This window comes from Sarcophilus harrisii, chromosome 3 (assembly GCF_902635505.1).
Source record: "Sarcophilus harrisii chromosome 3, mSarHar1.11, whole genome shotgun sequence".
In the NCBI taxonomy this organism is placed as follows: Eukaryota; Metazoa; Chordata; class Mammalia; order Dasyuromorphia; family Dasyuridae; genus Sarcophilus; species Sarcophilus harrisii.
Window position 1 is genome coordinate 69,443,670 of NC_045428.1, and position 22,928 is coordinate 69,466,597.

The following is a 22,928-nucleotide window of genomic DNA, read 5'->3' on the forward strand; positions in this document are numbered from 1 at the left end:
TTTTTTTCCTGGATTGTCTCCCCTCTCCCCCAATTTTTCTTCAGTCTCTCTCATTTGATTTTGAAAGTTTTTTTTTTTTTACTTCAATATCTTCTTCTGAAGATAAACCCCAGTCTTTTCTTTCCCAAAGGAACTTTCTATGGTTGAATTATTTACCTTTACCTAATTTTTTAATCTGCAGCAGATTGTTGGCATAATCACCTCTTGCCCTACGGTGTGAGGAATGTTTTCACTGGCCTCAGGTCCTCCTTCAGTTTTCCCCCTCTAGCCTGGAACAAAAACAAAGAACTTATCTCCTATGAGTATGCACAGCCAGCAGCATCCCAGCCCCATTGTTTCTGCACTCACAGGGAATATGTGGGGTCCCTCTCACTCAGGGTTACCTATTGGCAGCACAGTTGGGTCTGGCATTTCTCATTAGCAGTGGTTCCCTCATTCTTCTTCTCCTAGGTGCAGGACATCTGGGAGATGAAAGTTCGAGTTGCTCTCCTAACCTAGCCTTAGGACTTTTTTTATGTGTGTCAGTGGAGCCAACCTGTTACACTTCACATGGGTCAAACCTCCATTCTAGTATTTTTCTTTGGATATTCTCAAGATTTACCACTCTATGTTTGCCCGTGATACTATTTTGTCTTGTTTGTGAGGGAAATCTGAAGAATTTAGAATTTTCTAATCTACTCCACTATCTCCCCAAAATCATGTTAACCATGAGTTCCACTTTTTAAAAAATGATATGTTGAATTTGAGATAGGGGCAGAGCCAAGTAGAAATGTTCAGTGGACAGTTGGACATGTTGAATGAGACCCTAGGAAGATAAAGAAAAGCCAGAGAGAGAGAGAGAAAAGAGATTTCAAAAGTCGCCAAGTATCAGGAGGATATTGTTGGGAGAAATTTTCAAATTTAAAGAGTAGGAAGGAAGACTAGCAAATGAGACATAATATGTAATAAAGGGTGGATATTTTTCCCTATTTGTAAACTGAGGTGGTTAAAAGTGCTGTCTACGATCTAAATTCTATGAGTCAGAATGATATACTGGAAACAAGTTTGGAGTCAGGTTCAAATGACACCTCTGATACCTATTGACTTTCTGCAAGTCATCTAGCTTTCTGGGCCTCAGTTTCCACATTTGTCCAATAAAAGAATTTCTATAAAATGACCTCTCCAGCCTCTTTCTTTGATCACAATCTTGTAAAAGCCAAATTTTAGTTTTAAGGAATGAATAATTGAATTGAATAGAAAGATTGGACTGAAAAAAAAAAAAAGAAACTCTGGAGAAGCAGTTTTCATCATCAATGGGGAATGAAAATCATATGACAAAGGTATCAAGGACTGAGTAAGGGAAGGGAGATACAATGGAGGAAGCCTTAAAAATTATTTGTTTTAAGACCTAACTCTGAAGGGAAGGAAAATTAAGATGGCATCTAGAAAAGATAGTAAAGTCAAATGAATGTTTTTGAAGATAGGAAAATGACATATTTGGAGACAGAGGGAAACAGAGCTGATAAAAATGTAGAGTTTGATGTTGTAAAATAGAGAGATGAATTGAAGGACCAAAATACCCAAGTTATGAGAGAGGGAAAATTTTAAAGTCATAGGTGAAAAAATACTTTTTTTTTTTAAAGAAGAGGAGTTACTTGAAACTTTAGAAAATATACAAATTCTGTATTGCTCTTTCAATAAGTTTACATCTGGAGGAGAAATTTCAGTGAGGTTCCTGCATCATTTTCCTTTGAGATAAGATTTTCATCATCTTCCTTAGAGATAAGATAGACAGAAGATCAATGCAGAAACAGGTATGTTGAAGTTTAGAAGCTACAAACTAAGAAAGGTCAGGCTGGATGGGCGTAATCCCAATAAAGCTAGAGGTATGGGCACACTTCAGGAGGGGGAAGTTTTAGAAAATTCATAGCAGGGAGTCTCTCAAGGAATTAGAAAGAGATTAACAGAAAGATTACAAAATAGTAGAGAGAAGTGAGGAAGTATTTTAAGTGCCTGCAACATGAGTACTCAATAAATGCTTGTTGGTTGACTTATTGACTATTAGGAATGAAGGCTGCTGTGGGCCAACTGAAAATGCAATTTTCTCCAATAATTCTTTGTAGGATGGGGAAAGAAATTAGACAATAGTAAGACTAAAAGGGCAGAACTGTTTGATGAGTGAGGAATAAGATTGAACAGGACAATGTATACAAATAAGTCATGGCACCATATAAATTTCCTTGTCATATAAAATTGTTTTATGAAGGATTAGTGTCTTATATCTTGTAATCAGCAAAACATTCTCTTCCTGGGAGCCAGATTCCCTTCAATGCCAGCAATCATAAATCACTCCTTTACCACATCACCACTTCCAGGTTCTTCACAAATTTCCAAAGAACAACTATATACATTTCAAGTGCTTAAGCCAAAAATTTCCTCTTTGAAGATTCTTGGAGGAAACAAACAAAAAGAAACCTTCACAATCTTCTGTAAATCAATAGTTCCCACTTCTCTCAGTTTGCAAGCAGTTCTTTATTTCAAATCCTGATTGCTTTCTATGTGAATATGCATCCCTTCTTAAAACTTTATTGAATGGGTCAAAAATGAAGCATTATTTATTCCCCCTCCTACAAGAAGCCTTTCCCAGCCCTCTTAATTTCAGTACTTTTATTCAGTTGATTATTTCCTGTCTATACTATATATAGCTTGCTTTAAATATGTGTATGTGTTTACACATACATATTTATTCATGTATAAATGCAATGCAGCTATGCATGGATAGCAGATTTGTACATGTGTACACGCATGTGGATCCATGTGAATAATGTAGATATACATAGATTTATCCATATAATACATGTGTACACACATGTATGCACATTACATATTTATACACACATATACTTATACATGTACATACACATTGTTGTGGTTGTTTTTTCTTTGTTCTCAAAGAGGAACGTAACATCAGGAGATGATGCCATGACATGCTAGTGAATTGGGTTTAAGCGAGGGAGGATTGTACAAAGTCACCTGCCCCACGTTCCCCTCCAGAACCACGAGTCCACTGGCAAGATATAGATCAAGATGACTGGAGATAACCCTGGATGAAATGAGACCTTGGACTTTTTAAGCTAAAGTCTTCAACAGATCTCAATTTGAGTGAGGCTACACCCATTCAGTGATTAAGAATATGAAGCAAAGAATCTCCTCTTTCACATAGTCCAAAAAACCCCTAAAGAAATCAATAAATAGGGGAGAAGCCTCTCTATTTCTGGCCAAAGCAGAAATAGCTGCTATTTACATTCAAAATGAATCAATCAGGATCCAAACAATGATCAAATGGGGCTTGGCCTGGGACCTATTGGTGACCAATGAAATAAGATTGATTTTGATTTAAAGCATGGTCCTTAGAAAGAAATCTAAGCAATAAACCCCAAGAGATCTTGGGAAGGTTCAGAGGTGCAAAAGATAAGGAAAAAAAAATCCTTTAAGAGTATCTATAGGTAAGGGTATAATATCCGTATAGACAGAGGGAGAAAAGGAAAGGAGGGAAGGAGGAAGGGAAGGAGAGAAGGAAAGAGACAGAAAAAAGGGCAGGAAAGAAGGAGGGAGGGTGGAGAAAAGGAAGAAGGGAGAGAGGGAAAAAAAGGAAGAAAGAAAAGAAAGGAAGGAAGGAAGGAAGGAAGGAAGGAAGGAAGGAAGAAAGGAAGGAAGGAAGGAAGGAAGGAAGAAAGGAAGGAAGGAAGGAAGTCTTCCAACTGATCACTTCCAATTTGTGGACCATCTTTAGTCACAGAATTGTTTTTTTTCCCCTTCATTCATGAAGAGGACCATGACATAAACACACACACACACACACACACAATCTGCATGTTGTCTCCTCCATTAGACTATAAGTTTCTGGAGGGCAAGGACTGTCTTTTATCTCTTTCTATCCTCAGGGCTTGACTGGTAGTTAGTAGAGACTTAATAAATGTTTATTGAATTGAATAGAATTGAAAGATAAGTTCTGGAAAGAATACTCTGAATGAAGCTGTATCATCAAATATTTACTATTGTCACTTCAAAAAATTTTATTTGGAAAAAAGAGTAAGAAAAAAGAAAAATGGAAAAGAAATAAAGCAAAGCAAAAGAGAACATTGTCATGTGCCCAGCAGAACGGCAGGGAGGATTCAAAATATATAAAAACAAATTACCAGAACAAGAATATATATATATAGGAGAAATTATATATTCATGAATGTCCATTTTTTCTTTATTTCCTTGTAAAATGTTCTGTTGTTCTTTGCTGAGCACTTTATTTTTTCCTCCCCTTTTTATCCCCCCCTTAAACAAACAACAGTTAAGAAAAGATATATTTATGTAGACATATATATGTCTATATATATATATATATATATATATATACATACACCCCACACATACATACACAGACATGTTTTTCCTGTTGCTGCTGACTCTAATTAAATTCTGTTCCATAATTTTCCTTGCTATTACTTAACCTCCCCCCATCCAAAGACTCTTCCCTTATCTTCTTCCCTCATCCTTTGCTTTCCATTCACCCATCCCTCCCCCCTTATTTCTTTATAGAATTTGGATGGTGCTATCCTCTTCATGGTATATATGTAGTGTTGCCTATTGAACCAATTCCTGCTATAAGTAGGTTTTCAGAACTACAAGCCCTCCCCTTCCAATGCTTCTATGTCTATTCTTCCTCTGCACCTCATTTGTATAACATGATTACTATTTTTACCTTAACTCTGCCAATCTTTATTTTGAGCATTAGTGATGTGAATGTTAAACAAATAGTATGCATTTCCCATGTAAAAAATCAAACTATTTGTCCATGTTTAAATAGTTTGTTCATGCTGAGTTCCTTAAAACTAATCTTTTAATTTTGGCCCTTATATGTTAAATTTTCTGGTAAGTTCGGGTTTGTTGATAGAAAGTCCTGAAAATCTGCAAGTTTGTTGAATATCCATTTTTTTCCATTCAAAATTATAAAAATTTTACTGGATATGATATTTTTGGCCACAGACCTACTTATTTTGATTGTTGGTAGATATGACTCCAGAACCTGTGGTCTTTAATTGTAGCTGCCGATAAGTCTTGTACAATAACTGTAGCTCCAGTGTATTTGATTTTTTCCCCTTCTTTCTTGCAAATTTTTCTCTTTGTTCTGGGGGTTTCAAAATTTGGCAATAATATTCCTGTGTGTTTTCCACAAATTATCTCTTTGAGGTGGTGATTGGTGGATTTTTTTTCTATTTCTACTTTACCCTCATGTTATATCACTCCAGGACAATTTTCTTGGATTATTTCCTGCATTATTGTGCCACAACTTTCTGGCAGTCTTAATTATTCTTATATTTCCCCTTCTTGATCTGTTCTCCAGAGCTATCATTTTTCTTATGTTTCACATTCTGTTCTATTTTTTTCATTCTTTATAATCTGTTTTGTTATTTCTTGGTCTCTCATAGCTTCACTGACTTCCCTTTGCCTGATTCTAATTTTCAAAAAATTATTTTCATCTTTAAAACTCTGTACCTGGTTTTCTAGTTGGTTAACTTTTTTTCATAACCTTGTTTTTCTTGGGTGGTTTTTACTTATTTTTAAATTTTTACTCAATGTCTCTCATTTGGTTTTTAAAATCTTTTTTTGAGTTCTATGAATTCTCCCTGCGTGGGGAATCATTTCACATTATTCTTTGAGTTAGAAGCTTTTTTTTTGCTTCAGTGTCCTCCTCTGAAGATGAACCCCAGTCTTCCCTATTTCCACAGTATGTTTCTATAGTGGGATTCTTTCTTCTTTGTTGGTTCATTTTTTTTTAAAATAAAGAGATATTAAACACCTCTAATTGTGAGGGGGGAGGATGGTGGTTTTAGCTTCACTTCAGTTCTCCCCTATGACCAGGTACCCTAAACCAAATGTTCCTCCCTCCAGCAAGTGCCCACAACTAGCACCGTTCTTGCTCTGCTGCCTCTGAATTTACCGTGTGCTAGTTCATTCTCATCCAGGGCTGGTCTGCAGCATAGCTGGGCCTGGTGCTCCTAATCAATTGAAGTTCTCTCTGTCTTCCAAGATTCAGACCCTGACTCTACATTCTGTCCAGGAGGTAAAAATCTCTGTGGTTCCTACTGAGGGTCCAGGCACACCTAGCTAGCCCCAGAGGTCCTCCCTTGATGTTTCTGCAGAGCTAGCTAGAGCTGTTTACACTTCATACAGGCTAATCCCTAGTGGAAGACTTTCTTTAGATCTTCTGGGATTGTATCAGCAGGACCCCTGTTCCACCCCAAGTCTTCTTGATTTTTCACCTCTCTATGTTCACAAAGATGCGCAAATTTGTTCTATTTGCGGAGGAAATCATGTGAGCATGAAATTTACCCACCTATTCTGAGATCTTCCCAGAATTCTAGCCCTTGTGGTTACTTTTATGAAAGCAAATAGATGCAGTTGTCTCCACAAAGTTGTATCCATATAAATGCCAAAGAAAGTGCTTTTTTTCCAATTAAATTTTAAAATAAACAAGCTGGTGATTTAGAAACAGTATTGGTTTTGAAGTCAGAGGATTTGGGTTTAAATCCTGACTAGTTCCCCTGGACAAGACATTTATCCTTTCCTCGTCCCTACTGTCTCATCTTTAAATAAGAGAGTTGGGCTAGATGTCTTCTGAGATTCTAAATCAGTTATCCTGAGAGTACTTAAGCCTAAAGTGTTGTTTAAATCTATGATGCTATGAAAAAAAATTGAAGAAAACGGGTAAAAGAAATAATGAAGGAATGACAATATCACTGTCAATTCAATTTAGCAAGTCTTTATTAAACCACAGTTGTTTTCAAGGCACTCTCCTAATCCTGGATTAGCTAAACAAAGAAATAAAATAATTCATGGTCTCAAGACACTTATATTCCTCTATGGGATCACAAATTATACAGAAGTTTGTAAACACAAAGTATATATAAAGTAATTTTAAGAGAGAGTGACCACTATCAAATTGGGGAGAGATCAAGAAAGAGCTTGGGCAGGAAAGGAGGTTTGATCTGTGCTTGGAAAGAGGGATGGAATCTACAAGGTACAGGCAAATGGGGTTTGGGAGGACTAAATGGACAAAGGTATCCAATTAACTGATTAGCATAAAATTACATTAAATAATGACTTTGCTAATAATATTTTCATATTTACAAATACTTCCCTAAATTCAGTCTCTAAAAACTGTACCCTACTCTTAAATTTTACAAACCATAGAACAAAAACATAAAGTGATTTTCTAAATCCAGACCTTTATCTTTGGAGATTACTTCAAGCCAATATAGATGAGGATTGATCATTCTAGCTTAAAAACCCAAAAATCGTCCAAAAAAGGAAGTGAAGTTTAATTGTCTATTTTGGAATTTCTTTTTTTTTCCCCTTTGGCAGGGCAATTGGGGTTAATTGACTTGCCCAGAGTCACACAGCTAGTAAGTATTCACAATCTGAAGCTAGATTTGAATTCAGGTGCTCTTGACTCAAGGGCTGTTGTTATATCTGCTGTGTCATCTAGCTGCCCCATTTTAGAATTTCACAGAATTTAGTTTTCCTTCTTTTTTTGTCATGTTGTAATGCCAGAGAAACTGAGGCAAAATAGAGATTAGAGAGTCTTAATATTTTATTTATTGGAGAGTTAAATTTATTGACTGGACAGGACTCTTGTCTCAAAGTATCCAGTGGTGAATGTGAGAATCCCAGGTTTGTTTGTTTGTTTTTTAATAGGACTCTAATAAGAAGAGAAACAAAGGCAGGAAGAAAAGAGCGGGAAGTCTCAGGACCATAAATTTGGTTCTAGCAGGATGGGGGGAAAACTATAAATTCTTACTAGGAAGCCAGAGTCAAGATGTCTGAACAAATAGAAGTAAAAATGTCAGTTAGGTATCTGAGATAGTCTTATCTTTTGGAATGTTTAGAGGGGGTAAAGCAGCCCTAATGGATGGGAAAAAAAAGTGGGGATTGAATGCTGACTCAGGACAATGGAGATATAATTTAGGGAAACTAATGCAGGGAAACTGAGGTAGAACAGTTCAAGGAGGCTATGGCATAACAATGTGTCTTATTCTTCCTCAAAATTCAGTGGGAAGATCAACTTATCATAGACTTTAAAACTGAAAGGAGCCTGTCTCAGTGACTGTCTAATCCAATTTGTAGCCTAAAAAAATTCCTACCACCTGATGAGTCTTCATCCAGCCTTTCCTTGAAGATCTCCAAGAAGGAAAGATGTCTTTCTTCCTGAGGCAACCCATTCTACTTTTCGATAGATGTTCTTGTTATAATTAACAATTTTCTTGACATCAAGCCTAAATTAGGCTGTATAATTCTGTATAAATTCTGCCAATTGTTCTGTCCTGTGAGGTTGGACAAATCTAATTTTGTTTCCATGAGTCCTCCAAATACTTGATAGTAATGATCATGTCCTCTTTCTGTCCCTTCCCCTAATCTTCTCTTTTCTCTAATTCTAAACATGTTCTTTCAAATGATTCTTACATGGCATAGAATTAATTCTATTCCTTCACCCTACCTCATGGTTATTTGCTCTCCGCTGGATATTCACCACTTTACTAATATATTTCCTAAATTATGGTGGTCAAAGTGGAACCCAATATTCCAAATGTGGTTTGAACAGACTAGAGATTATTACATACTTATTCCCAGAATCTGTCATTCTTAATGTAGTTCAATAATTCATTAACTTTTTTGTTGTTGTTGCCGTATCATTCATCTATTTTCAACTCTTTTGATGCAATTTGGAGTTTTCTTAGCAAAGATATTGGAATGAATTGCTATTTCCTTCTCCAGCTCATATTACAGATGAGGAAACTGAGGTAAACAGGGTTAAGTAACTTGCCCAAGATCACACAGCTAACAAATGTCTGAGGCTGTATTTGAACTCAGGAAGATAAGTCTTCTTGACTCTAGAATTGGCAAGTATCCATTGCATCACCTAGCTGCCATTGGTTAGTTGTTTTTTTGTCTGTCATGTTATGTAATTATAGATTCAGAATGAATTGTTATCCAGGGATATTGCTATATCTTTTTTTTTCAGATTGCCTTCTGGTCACACACTTCCTCCCTATCCCTTTTTGGACTTGTGAGTTGATTGTTTGAACTCAGTTGTAAGATTTTATATTTATTTCTATTAAATTTCATCCTACTAGATTCAAAGCAATGTTCTAGCCTATAATTATCATCTAATATGTTACTCCTTCCATATTTGCATCACCTACAAACTTAAACTCTCAATCCATGTTTTTTGTTTGTTTGTTTGTTTGTTTGTTTGTTTTTTGGAGAAACTGATAAAAATGTTAGATAGTAGAGAGCTGGATGTAGGTTCCTAGATCACTTCACTAAAAGTGTCCTGCCACGTTGATTTTGAATTATCCATGGCTTTTCCTGAGTTGGGCCATTCAAACAGTTACAAAAACATCGAGCTCTATCTCTCCATAATATATTCTTTTAAATGTCTTACTAAAATCTAGGTAAACAATACCTAAAGCATTTATCTTATTTACTAGTTCAGTAACTCTGTCAAAAAAAGGAAATAAAGTTACTCTGGCATAATGTGTCTTGGATAAAGTCATGTTGGCTCTTTGCAGCCACCACTTCCTTTTCCAGATATTCAGTAACTACTTTGCTAATCACACATTCTAAAATTTTTCCAAGAACTAAAATCACATTCATTAGCCTATAATTTGCAGACCTGATTTTCTTTCCTTTTTTTTTGGGGGGGGCGGGAAGTCACACAAATTTTCTATTTCTTCAGGCCTGCAAGACCTCTCCCATTTCAAAATCACTGCCTGTTGTTCTTGTACGGAGATAGTGAGGCTTGCCTTTCTTGTTCTCCCTCACTCCACAGAGCCAAGCACTTTGCTGAACCTTGTTGTCTCTATATCCACAGTAGGTATCACTTCTGTTCTATTCTCACCACTCACAAGGCCACTAGCTTGATACGAGTCTTCATCATCTATCTTATAGACAGTTACAAAAACCTCTTAATTGGTTTAGCTGGCTTAAGTTTCTTCCCCCCTCAAGTCCATATTCTATATAGCCTGCAAAGTGATTTTCCTTAAGCATAGAATCTGGTCATATTAATATACTCAATATACTTCAGTGGTTCTCTAATCTCCTATTTATTCTTGTTTTTTTTTTTTTGGGGGGGGAGGGAGGAAGAAAGGGACATTGTAAATATTCAATTGAAATTTGGTTTCTAATTTTCAGGATGACATGACAAATGTCAATTACATTCATTAGAATACATTTCAGTTGGGAAAAATAATTAAGCTATAGCTTTTAAAGCTTTTTTTTTTTTTTTTTTTAAATAATCTGACCTCACAACTCCATTTCCAGACTCATTATACTGTTTACCATTCCCTTTCCTGTATTCTATTGTTCAGCAAAACTGGGCTTGTTTTTCTTCATATGAGATACTGTGACAGCCACCTTTAAACTGTCTTCAACGTCAAGAAGGGTTTCCTTTGTCAATTCCTCCTTGTTGAATCCCTTATTTTCTTTAAGATTCAGCTCAAGTTCAACTTATTCAGAACTACTCCTGATCCCCAAAGCTGCCAGAGCACTCCCTCCCTAAATTACCTTCTCCTTGATGGCATGAACTGATCCATTTTTCTCTTTGTATCCCCTGGACTAAGTGTGTTTCTGGAATATTGTGTTTAATAACTTTGTTGATTAATTTATCAGTTATGTGACATTGAGCAAATCATATAATAGTCTTAGTCCTGAATTTTGTCACCTATATAATGAGGGGGTTCGAATAGGATTTCTTCATCTTTAGATCTAGGATCCTATCTATAATTCCTACAGTTCTGGACAGCTCTCTATATCTATAATTTTAGTTTCTGTTTTCCAAAATTTTTGTTTTCCTATTTTTTACATCTCAAAATATAGAGACTAAAGCTATACATGGTACCTCACCAAGATTTTGATCAATCAGTACCACAAATAATAGACAGATTAATTTATTCCTTCATATCTTTATGCATGTAAAACACTTATTGGATGCTTTCTGTAGATAGACCAGTGTTCTAGGTAAATTAGCAGCATTTATAGGCTATTTATACAGAGCCCATACCCAACATTAAGCACAGGGATAAAATTATGGTCACAAAATACAGACTATATTCCTCTTCCTTTCAAGAATCTTATATTCTAGTTGGAGAAATTGCATACATGCATGAAATTATATTAGTTACAATTAATAATAATGATACAAATTAAAATTTTGCAAAAACAAACTGAGCCTATTAGTCCTAATAGCATACTAAATAGAGGAACAGTCCAGTATAGTTAATAAGAGAAGGCTTCCTGGAATAGATAAATTTGTAGCTGAATTTTGAAAACGACAGGCAATGAATTGCCAGAAAGAATCTGGGAAAGAGAATTCCAAGTAGGAAGGATGGTAAATGAAACATATTCCTGTTAGTACATATAAATTTTATTTTGGAATTTTAAGTGGGATATTAATGACTCATGCTGTTAGTAGCCCAGTGATTTCATCTGTCGGAGTAATATTTCATCTCTTAAAGCAGTAGTATAATCACATTATCTTTCACCTTCTCTTTGATTGACCATTTCTTAATGGGTCAAGGTCACTATGAAGTGTATTCCTATATTTTAAGAGGTTATAGCTTAATACAGCTAGGGTTTCTCTTTACATAGTGATCAAGCTTGAACAATCTGTCATTTAAAAACAACTGAATAAATACTCCAAAGGACTATATACCAATCTGTGGTACCCTATTAAATATTTTTATCTGAGACTGATCTCTTATAATAGATCTCACTTTTCCTTGTAAACAAATTTCAATTCAACATGTACCTCACTTTCCTAAATTGTCGATTAAACTATTTGGAATAGAATCAAATGTCCTTGTTCAAATAAATATTTTTTCAGTTATCTGGCATTTCAAAAGGAGAGTAGGAAACATCTTTATTAAGGGTTAAGCAGTCTAACTGGTCTATGAGTAGGAATTAAAACAAATTAAGCAATCTGTTGTGTTTTCTAGGGAAAATAATTTTTTTTTTTTTGATTTCCTATGTCAGCAAAACTTGAGATTTAAAAACTTACAAATATTTAATAAAATTGCAATGCTAATTCTGGGCTAAATCTGTTATTCATGTAGAACTAAGGAAGAGGGTTGTTCTTGCTAGCAAGACACACCAACTTAGCCTCACATGAAGTAGGTTTGAATTCCAGCTTTGACACTTCTTTGCTGTGTGATTTTTGGTACAACACAACTTCTGTGAGGCTCAGTTTCCCCTTGGATAAAATGGTGACAATCATATTTGAGCTACCTACTTCACAGAGGCCTGATCTGTAAAGGCTTTGTAAAACTCAAATGATTACACAAATGTAGTACATGGGATCCTGAAAAACTATAAACTGAATTATATTTTAAGCACACTGTGATACAGTGGACAGATAGCCAGTTTGGGAGCCAAGAAGATATGAGTTCAAATTCTGCTTCTGCTACCTATGGATTATGTGGTCTTGAGTAGGTCCTTTCTCCTGAATCCAAGCAAATTTTGAAGCCTGTTAGTAGCAGAGAATGTCAGTTTGGATCACCAGAAGGAAATTCTTCATCCAGGAGAAGGTGATAGATAACAGGGAAATTACAGGTCTTTTCTTTATTACTTTAATGTACAAAGGGAGTTAGCTACTTAAAGGATTCCTAAAATAAACAATTTCAGAGTGAATATTAAAAAAAACTAATATGAATAATCAATGAAATTTTCATGATAATTACTAAAAGTAAGCCTAAAGTCTATGAAAAATGCCTCATCTAAACATATATAAATGACCTGAATTTATGTGATTATAAAATGAATGCCTCCTTTACAATCCAATTCTTCTTCATCAACCTTGTTATCTTAAATCCATCTGTTACTAAGAGCTCAAGTGTGCTAGAGAATCAGAATGATATGTCATTTGATGGGATTTCTTGTCCACCTTTTAATACAATTGCTTCCCCTGCCTTGGGGATGGGATCTGTTGAGAGTTTTCCATTCAATTTATTAGGAAGGCTTTCCTTTAGCTACCTTGACACTGTAGGGGATCCAAGGGCTATCACATATCAATCTTTTGTTCAGCTCCTAAAACTACATTCTCTCTCTCTCTCTCTCTCTCTCTCTCTCTCTCTCTCTCTCTCGAAGTTTGTTTTTGTTTTTGAAATTATGGTAATAAGAAGCAACTTGGCTCCAAGCAAGAAAGCAGGAAAAAATATACTATACTTTCATGTTCAGTATTTTAACAGCACTTAGTATATAGCACAGTATTATGAAGTTATAGAATTATAAGAAACCTAAATGACTAGTTTAACCTCTACATGAAAAATAATATTGCCTCTCCAGAGTTGTGAAAACAGTCTCATAAAACTCCAGAATGGGTCCTAACCAGATTAAAAGGTAATTGGGAACTGTTAAATATATAATAATATAATACAACAGAGATGTTATTCTATATTTTCTGAGTTAATATGTAGCCTTTAAGGATCCATTTCTAGTTGATTTTGACATCATTGCTCTATGAACCAACTAACCTTCACTTAAAGGTAATTAATGGAAAGAAAAAATCTACTCCTAATAAAGCACCTCATTCTACTTTTAGACATTTTAAAGTTAAGATGCTTTTCTTTAAATTAATCCTAAATTTGTCCCTTAGCAACTTCTAACATTGTTTTTCATTTTGACCTCTAGGGCTAAGTAAAGCAGCTCTAATGTTCATTTTATTTTTGTTGAATTATTTTCACTTGTGTCTGACTTTAATGTAATACCTTTTTGGGTTTTCTTGGCAAAAATACTGGAATGATCTGTCATTTCCTTCTCCAGCTCATTTTACAGGTAAAGAAACTGAGGCAAACAGGTTTAGATGATTTGCCCAGATTCACAAAGTCAGTGTCTGAGATCAGATTTGAATTTAGGAATTTGAATATTCCTGAGTCCAGGACTGGTACTCTCTATTCACTGTACTACCTGGCTGTCTCCAAGACCTATTAAAGTCTTTGAAATATTTGTAGACAACAATCATGTCCACCTACATACAATCTTTCCTTCTCCATGCTAAACACTTCATTCAGTCTTGGGCCTTTCACTGTTGTGTGTATCTTCTTTTGGGTATATACTAGTTTATTAATATCTTCCCTGAAATGTGAAAAATAGAACTGAGCATAATAATCCAGATGTTGCTCTTCAAAATAGAGTATACCTTATTTCTCTTCCTTCTGCCTTTATTAAAATAATCCAAGATGGTATCTTTCTTAGCTAATACTTAATATTGTTGATAGTAATGAACTTGTAATCCACTAAAACCTCTCATCTTTTTTTCAGATGAACTTCAATGTCTTCCTTATTGGTATAAAAATGATTTTTTGAACTTATGTGAACACTTTTATACTTATCCATACCAATTTTTGTTTTATACTGTAATTCAATATCTGGTAGTACAGGTACTTCTTTCCTTTTTATTTTAATTTCCCCAGATATTCTGGAGTTTGTTCTTCCATGTGAATTTTCTTGATTCCTGCCCCCTTCCAAATGCTAAACATGATTTACCCATAATTGGCCATATTGCAGGTTCCTCTATCCTGTGATATTATATAGTAGCCAATTCCCAATTCAGAGAATCAGAATTTATTATGTGTCTTTTGAAACATCTCCCAAAGATTTTTATTTTTCATAAGAAATGAAGAAGCAATGTTTATATTTCAACAGTTATTTCTATCTCCCACCACTTTGGTTTATCTGATTTAAAATCTCAACTCCCCCCTCCCCTTATTTTTTTAAAGGGAATAACTACTCTATCACAATTTTGACACAGAACAGGATATTGAATCAATCTCTTAACCGTTAGTGTGAATTAAACCAACATTGTACCTATCCTTTATAACAATGTCTATTACAATTTCAGGTATTTCTAATTATGGAATTTTAAAAATGCTCCTTAGAAAGGGATTATAAGCATCAGCTAAGGAAGGGAAAGCAGAATATTATTTTCTGAAATACCTAAAATCATACTATTTGGACCACTTATTTGTGTCTAGCTTGGTGTGATTTTTTCCCAAATTCTTGAGAAGTCTTGTAAAATAAAAAGAGCAGGACTTGATGGGCTAGAGCTAGAAAAATAGGGAAAATAGAAATAATAGCTTGGAACTCTACTGGAGTAGAAGAAATACAATAGCTGGGAATTCTATTATATCCCCATCCCATTTGAAAAGAGTTCTCAGGTTAAAAGGGTTAGGAGATTTTATGCTAACTTATTTGAGAACACTTGAGCATTTAAAAGCCCCACATTTTAAGACTTGAGTCTGTTTCTTTCTTGCTTTTGTCTCACAGGGCTCACTCAGATATACAAAAAATAACCAAGAAGATGGCAGTCTATTGTTTCTCATTGGAATAAAATTTAATGGTTTACTTAAAAATGATAATAATAATTATCTGAATAAATAAACCAAACAAGCAATTTCTTTTAAATTATTGGGCTAACATGCTCCCTTGAGAGGAAAGATCATTTATGGCAGTGATTACATTTGTAATCTCCATATGGCACAATAAATAAATATAAGAAATATCTAATGATTTAATTAGCAGCCCTAAAATACTCATCCTTTGAAATGAAGAAAACCTTGTTTAGTTATTTTTTATGTCATGTCTAATTTTTTGTGATCCATTTTTAAATATTCTTGGTCATAGATACTCAAGTGGTTTGCCATTTCCTTCTCCAGTTCATTTTAGATAAGGAAATTGAGGCTAACAAAGTTAAGTGTCTTGTCTAGGGTCATATGCCTAGTGCCTTTGGCCATTTTAACTCTGGTTTTCTTCTCTTTAGACCTAGTGCTCTATCTCTCTGCCAATTAGCTGCCCAGAAGAAAACATTACAATTTTTCAATATCTCCACTGACAGTTTTGAAAACACATGAATTTCTAAAATCTGAGCAAACTAAAAAATCAGAGTTTTCCAAAGGGATACTAGATTATTAAATATTAAACTAAGAAAAAGCAGAGGAAAAGAAAAAAAAAGTCAGCAATCTCCCTGGTACCTTTCACCAATCCTAATGGTTTTCTCCCCTTTATGATTTATACTTATTTGGATAGTAAAACTATATCAGATATAGTCACTTTTGGTAGTCAATTTGATTCACAGATTCTCACTTTGGCATGAGAAATAATTTGTTTCTAGAACATAAGAATTAAATGTGCTGTATTTCAAAACTTTTGTTTTCACAGACATTTAAAAAAATAACAGCTTATTAGTTGGCTTTGTAGGAATTTCTTTAATAATGTCCACAAAAGTTAATATTTCAGAAGATCCTGATTTCCTTACTGTGGGGACTCATTTTATTGATATAAATCACATTTTTTTCACGTGTTATCAGATGGTTTTTCTAAATAGCTGTGGAGACCTAACAATTGACTGTGTTTATGATCCAAAGATCCAGGCTAAGTAAACATGGTGGAGGTTCATCATCAGAAGTCTGGTCCTGAGGTAATGAATGTTCTATGAAGTAGCTCATAATTGCTCTTATCTGGATCATGTTATACCTAAAAGGTTGGAGTAATTTGTAACATAACAAAAATTAAAAAAAAAAACAGAAGCATAATAAGCACATAATAAGGCTGTTTCTTTATTACCTTGATCTTTTAGTATATCTTGAACATATCTTAATTGTAGTAAACTGGAAACTTACAGAGTTAGAAAACCAGGAAATATATAATGTAATGTCACTCTAATTTTTGTTCATGAAGATGAAAGTAGAGATTTCCAAATAGATCTGGTTACCAAAGAATAAGGTATTACACTGGTCAAGTAACAGATCTGTCTGACTCTTTGGGGATAGAGTAGAAACTATGACTAAATGCTATATTGCCTGCTAAACAGACTAATGAGGGACAGAAAGTCAATTACTGAGGTGCTAGAAGCAAGAGATTGGTTAAACAGAATAAAAAGAATAAAATATTATCAGATGAGGGTGAAGAGGACAAGTAAAAAAGACAGTGTCTTGAACAATATGACTAGTCAATGTGTGCTGAAAGAAATGATCAGAAGAGTGGGTCAGTAATAGGTTCACTAGGTAATCCAAGGGATTAGGTCAGGCTAGTGGTAAACAAACAAGCAAAATAAGGTACCACCAATAAAGTAGATATCCAAGTAGATTTTGGTTTGAAAAAAAGTTAAATACAAATTTATAACTATGAGTGCAAAAAACATTTTAGCATCCTTTTGAGCCCTGCTATGTGATGGTAGCCTTGCTATCCCTGCTTCTCTGAATGAACTTCAGCTGTGGACAGCTCCCACTCACCACAAGGATTTCACACATGGTAGGTCTACATATTATATATTCCAGCAAATCCCATCTGATATCATGAAGTGATTCCATGGAAACCTGACTAGGCAAAACAATGTTACAATAAGTTAGTTTCATAGGAAAGAATGCGATAAATGGCAGTAAGCCAAATGGAGTCACAGTAAGGTTTATCTGATTATTATATATTAAAGATGTTAGGACAAAGCTACTCAGGATGTACATTATGTTTCAAGTACATAGAAAAGAGATGCTGAAAAAATGCTTATGAGTTAAGTTTTGTACAAGGAAAACTATTATAATTTGCAGAAGGGCTCCCTTGCCTGAATCTTTTGGAGTTACTGCTGCAAGACTTCAGAAGCACCAGAAACATCTCAGTATAATAACAATAATTACTGATTTACATTGTGGCTAGTTATGCAACATTTTAAGGATCTGAAACTCTCCTTAAAGAAAAAAGTTGTTACAAAAGAAAAACGGTTTTCAGTGTTTTAATATGCTTGAAGGTGGTCTCCTACTGCCATAAACTTCTGTGCCTGGTTAGGGATCTGAGTTCCAATGTTCCAACTAAGGGACAACCCTTCATCCCTAATGCCTGGGAATGAAAGAGCAGCTACATACTTAACCACTAGAGGGAGAAAGTGTGCCTCCAATGACCCCAGAGCCAATGAATCAAAATAATACAATGGACAGCCTTTGAAGGGAACTAAATCAAGCATGAAGCAGCCAGGGGCCAGGACCCCAGTAACATGGCAGCTTTGGGAAATTTTGGATGAATTCTTAAGACTTCAAAATAGAACCAATCTTAGCATGGAATTAATGGCTTAACCTAGTCTTATATATGTTTTGAATGATCTTGTCTGATTTCTCTCTTCTTCCCCATACATTTTACATATATTTCATTATGGGACCAGTTGGGAAAGGAGATTATTTTGTAGTAAAAGGAAAGAAATTAGACTGCAGGGAAAACTTACTGACTTTGAGAGTTCTAGAAACCTAGATTTTTTTTTTTTAACCAAAAAGGTAATGTAGATCAGTCTTCTTTGCATTTTTGCATATTCTTCAGAGGAATTGTTTCCTGCTTTTCTGAAGGATAGTTCAAATTTGGTCCAAGGGAATAGATTAGATGAATTGCAAGGATTCTCATTCTACCTTTCACAATGTGATTCTAAGATAACTTATTTTTATGTAGGTTACAGCAGAAAACTACTAAAATCTGTCTTACCACCACAAAACTAAGAGGCATTAGATTCCTTAAAACCATAGTAATTTAAAATTATATACAAAGCTGCTAAATTCCTAAATTGAAATTATTTATTTTTCCAGTAGAAATCATTTTGTTTTTACTATGGTGTTAGACACAACATAAAAATGAAGGTGATTTAAAAAATAAATACCATATCTAATCCTTAGGAAATGAACTCCCAAAATTTTTAGAATTTCAGAATTTATATAGCAATACTATATACAGCATTTAAAAAATCAACCCCAAAGGAAAACTATTAACATGAAGGGAAAAAAGGAATCCAAAGGAAAAAAAAATTGCTATTAAAATTGCTATGTTACAAACCACATATTTCTTTTCATTATATTGTCTCTTATTCCTTAGCATAGAAAACTAAGCTTTTCTGGAATTCTTGACACAGCCTCGTATTCCTACTCCCTCAACATTGATTTTCTCCATAATCTATGATAAGGCATCTCAGAAGTAGTGTTTGGCAGGACTGACAATTTTTTCTGTTTTAAAATCTAAGTCTACATTGTACAGTATTTTCTGTTCCTTTCAATTTCCTTTTTCCTTTAATTATACTGTGATTACATCCCCTCTGTTTACAAATGTGGGTCTGGAAAAAGACTAAATGCTACTATTTGTAGAAAGTACATTTTGCTCTTCTGATTCAAAGTTCTCACCAAAGAAACAGGCTTTGACTTAACATATTCCATGGGGAATGTGGGGTTTGTAGTTTCAATGAACAAAACTGGCCAATCACAACCTTTTCTCTCTGATTTTATTGTCGTTCATAATTGGAAAAAGAAACAAACACTATACTTGAAAGGTGAAAAGACTGTGAAAAAGTAGTAAGTAGGCTAAATATCAGACCAAATTCTTTTCTGATCCCATTTCTATTGGTAATCATAAATGTGTGTCCCATGGTTTGAATTTTTGTTTTCTGAAAGCTGAAAGAACTTTATTTTCCAAACAGCCTCAACAAATATATTACTGATTATACACACATGAACATCTATTACAATAGTACTACACATTTGGAGCCACCCTGACTTAATGAACAAGAGGCTGGCCTTGGGGTCAGGAAGCCCTGGACTGAAATCCTGCCACTTACACATTACTGGCTACTTGACCATAGGCAAGACATTTAACCTCTCTGTGCCCCTAGGCAACTCTGAGACACTAAAGTTACAGATAAATTGCTATTATGCATCTGGTAGAGGGAGTTCCCACTATGAAAGTTCCCCAAGCTAATGAAATCTCGGAGAGACAAAATGAGATTAAAAAAAAAATTCATACAAAGTATCTAATCTCTCATATATATATTACAAACATAAATGGATGTTCCTGGCAAGATACTGATTTTTAAAAATGTACATGTATAGCATATTTAGTAACTGGAAGGATTTTTTAAAAATACTTAAGTAGCTATTACTAGTACACCGTGTTCCTGAAGACAAAAAATAATTTTAAAAAGTCCTTATTTCTTAACTGATTCATAAATCTGAGTTTAAAAGACAACTTCACAGGGGGCAGAAAGGAACCTCACATCCTTTTAATACTTCTTTCTGTGCTTGAGGAGGAGGACTTGTACCTCGGAGTTTGGGGGTGGAGTGGAGTGGGAGGAGTGACCATCTGGCTGGCGGAATGCCCCCTTGCAGACGAGGGTAGAAATAGGAGTGTTTTGGGGGACAGTTCGAGGTAGGAGAAATCTTGACTGAGCTTCATCAACTAAAATGAGTGAGTTTGTGTATGTGTGTGTGTGTGTGTGTGTGTGTGTGTGAGAGAGAGAGAGAGAAAGAGAGAGAAATAGAGAGAGAGAGAGAGAGGAGAGGGAGAGGGACAGAGAGGAGAAGAGAGAAAAGAGAAAGAGAGAGAGGAGAGAGGAGGAGGAGAGGGACAGAGAGAGAAGAGAGGAGAGAGGGAGAGAGAGAGGGAGAGAGAGAGAGAGAGAGAGAGAGAGAGAGAGAGAGAGAGAGAGAGAGAGAATGAATGTGTATGTGTGAGTGAGTGTGTGTTAGGGAGCAGCAGAAGCAGCACTTGTCCTGTAATCGATTGCCGAGTGTGCTGAGCGGCCCCGAGCGCAGACACACACACACACGCACACACACACAGATACCCACTCACCGGGGGCGCGCGTACTCTCCCCTCCTGGCTCTCTCTTTCACACACTCACTCACACACACAGACACGCTCACGCACGCACGCACGGAGGCACCCTCGCGGCTCCGGCCCGCCTGCCCTCCTTTCCCCTCCCCTCTCCCTGTCCTTCCCCTCCTTCCCGGTGCCCGCCCGCTCGCCCGCCCTGCGCGTCCAGCCGGCGCTGGGGAGATGGGCTCGGGCTTGGCAGCCGGATCGGTTTCTCGGGGTTTGACCAGCTGTCCCGGGCTCACCCTGCTCCTCGCTGAAGATGGAGGAAGTAAAAACAGGATTACCCTCCGCTCCAGAGCCACTGCCTTAGTTTCCACAGCCCACCGCAGTGCCCCAACACACACTGGCCACCCAGGGACACCCCGAGAGAGACCCACACAGAGACACGAGAGACCCAGACAGAGAGAGATACACAGAGAGAGGGAGGAGAGGACTCACTCACAGTAAACACAAACAAAAGGGGGATGGGATTGCCTCCCTGCGTGTCCTGCTGAGGTAAATCTCGCTCGGCGCTGGCTGGCATGGTGGAGAGAGCGAGGAGGAGGAGGAGGAGAAGGAGGAGGAGGAGGAGGAGGAGGAGGAGGAGGAGGAGGAGGAGGTGAAGGAGGGAGGAGGAGGAGGAGGAGGAGGAGGAGGCGGCGGCGGCTCGGCCGGATCTGCCCTCACCCGGCCCCGACCGGGGGGCAATGAGCGGAGCTTAAGGCGCGCGGGGGCAGGAGGAGGAGGAGGTGGAGGAGGAGGAGGAGGAGGAGGAGGAGGAGGAGGAGGGTGGCAAAGTTAAGGGTAATTATGCAGCCTCGTCTGCACTCGCCGGCTGCGGGTCCGAGGACTTGTTGCTGTTGGCCAGTGATGAGAAGAGGGATGAAGAGGAGGAGGAAGAAGAGGATGGGGGAGGGGAGGGAGTGAAGCAGGGGGAGGGGAGGAGAGGCTGATTAGTGATAATAATAACAACAATAATACTTCATTTGCTGGGAAGGAGGGGGGGGGGATGCTGGTTGGGAGCCCAGCTAGGATGGCTCCCAGGGGTGCGCGGGGGATCGGATGGGAGATGCCTTCCTCTCGATTTTAATTCCTCCTCTCGGATGATCTGTTTCTGGGATGTTAATCGATTAATCAGTTCTCCTCTTGGACTGCTGTCACGGATTGGTGGTGTTTGTTGGTTGGCGTCTGCTCGGTGTTCACTTGCATTTTGCAGCGTGTGTGTGTGTTGGGGGGGGGGGGCTAGGATAAACTGTAGTCTTGATAGAAGGGGAAGAGCCTGTTGGAATTTATTTTAAAAAATACACACATATAACAACAGCAGCCAACAACCACCTGGCATGACACATGTAAAAAGGCAGCAGCTAAATCACTTTGACAGGTTCTAGTGTCTGAGCGAGAGAAAGAGATGGAATTAAGATTTGTGTGTGTATGTGTGTGTGTGAAAATTTTGCCAAGGGCCAAAAAAACAGTCCTGTGAAGTTGGCCTAGGTCCCTCGCTAGGTTTTGCCTGACTGTCCCTCCCCCCTCCTCCTCCTCCTCGTCCCTTCCCCCCCCCCTTTTTTTCTTTCAGTTTTCTTGTCTTAGCTTTTGGTCGATTCTTAAGGAACCGGTGGATCAAGTTTTTTCTCTTCTTGTTAATCGCATTGCTGTAGCACTGACTGACCTCTCTCCCTCCCTCCCTCCCTCTCTCTTTTTTTTTCCTCTTTCCTGAAAGTACATAGTGCCATTCCTGAGTGACTTTTCCTACTAGACCATCCCAAAGGGAGGGGGAGGGGTAGGAGGAGAAGGAGGAGGAGGAGAAGGGGGGGGGGGGTGTTCCTTCTCTCTCATTTCTTCATTTTGTTTATCAGACGATCTGTTTGCTTGATTTGGGCTCCGAATGACCCACCTGTAAAGTGCCTTCCCTTCTTCCTCGCCTTGAACTCTGCAGGGGGCTTGGCTTGGAGGGGGTAAGGGGTAGTGGGGGGGAGGGGGGACAAGAAACTTCTTTCTTTCTCCGTTTATCTGTACTCCGACATTGTCATCTCTTCCTTAAGGAGTTAGAAGAAGCTGAGATCTCCCGACAGAGCTGGAAATGGTGATGAATCTTTTTTAGTCAAAGGACAATTTCTTTTGTATGTACATTTCGTTCCTGTGCCTTTCCTTTCCTTTCCTTTTCTTTCTTTCCCTGAGGGTTAACTATTTCACTGATGGGGGAGACTTTTCTGTTCCCCCTGACCTTTCTAGCTTTTTAATATATGTGTGCC

The 22,928-nt window shown here is 37.0% G+C and overlaps 1 protein-coding gene across 4 annotated transcripts in view; it reads left to right on the forward strand.

Moving 5' to 3' along the window:
• Positions 1 to 20,578: 20,578 nt before the first annotated feature.
• IKZF2 (IKAROS family zinc finger 2) overlaps positions 20,579 to 22,928 on the forward strand; it is a 190,821-nt gene continuing 188,471 nt past the window's right edge. For 2 of the 4 annotated variants that reach the window (XM_031958106.1, XM_031958109.1), the window contains exon 1: positions 22,661 to 22,759. In XM_031958106.1, the coding sequence (XP_031813966.1) occupies positions 22,757 to 22,759 (3 nt within the window). In that variant the 5' untranslated portion in view covers positions 22,661 to 22,756. Of the gene's footprint in view, positions 21,196 to 22,660; positions 22,797 to 22,928 lie in introns of those variants that run through there. The other 2 variants (XM_031958108.1, XM_031958107.1) reach the window with 2 other exon arrangements.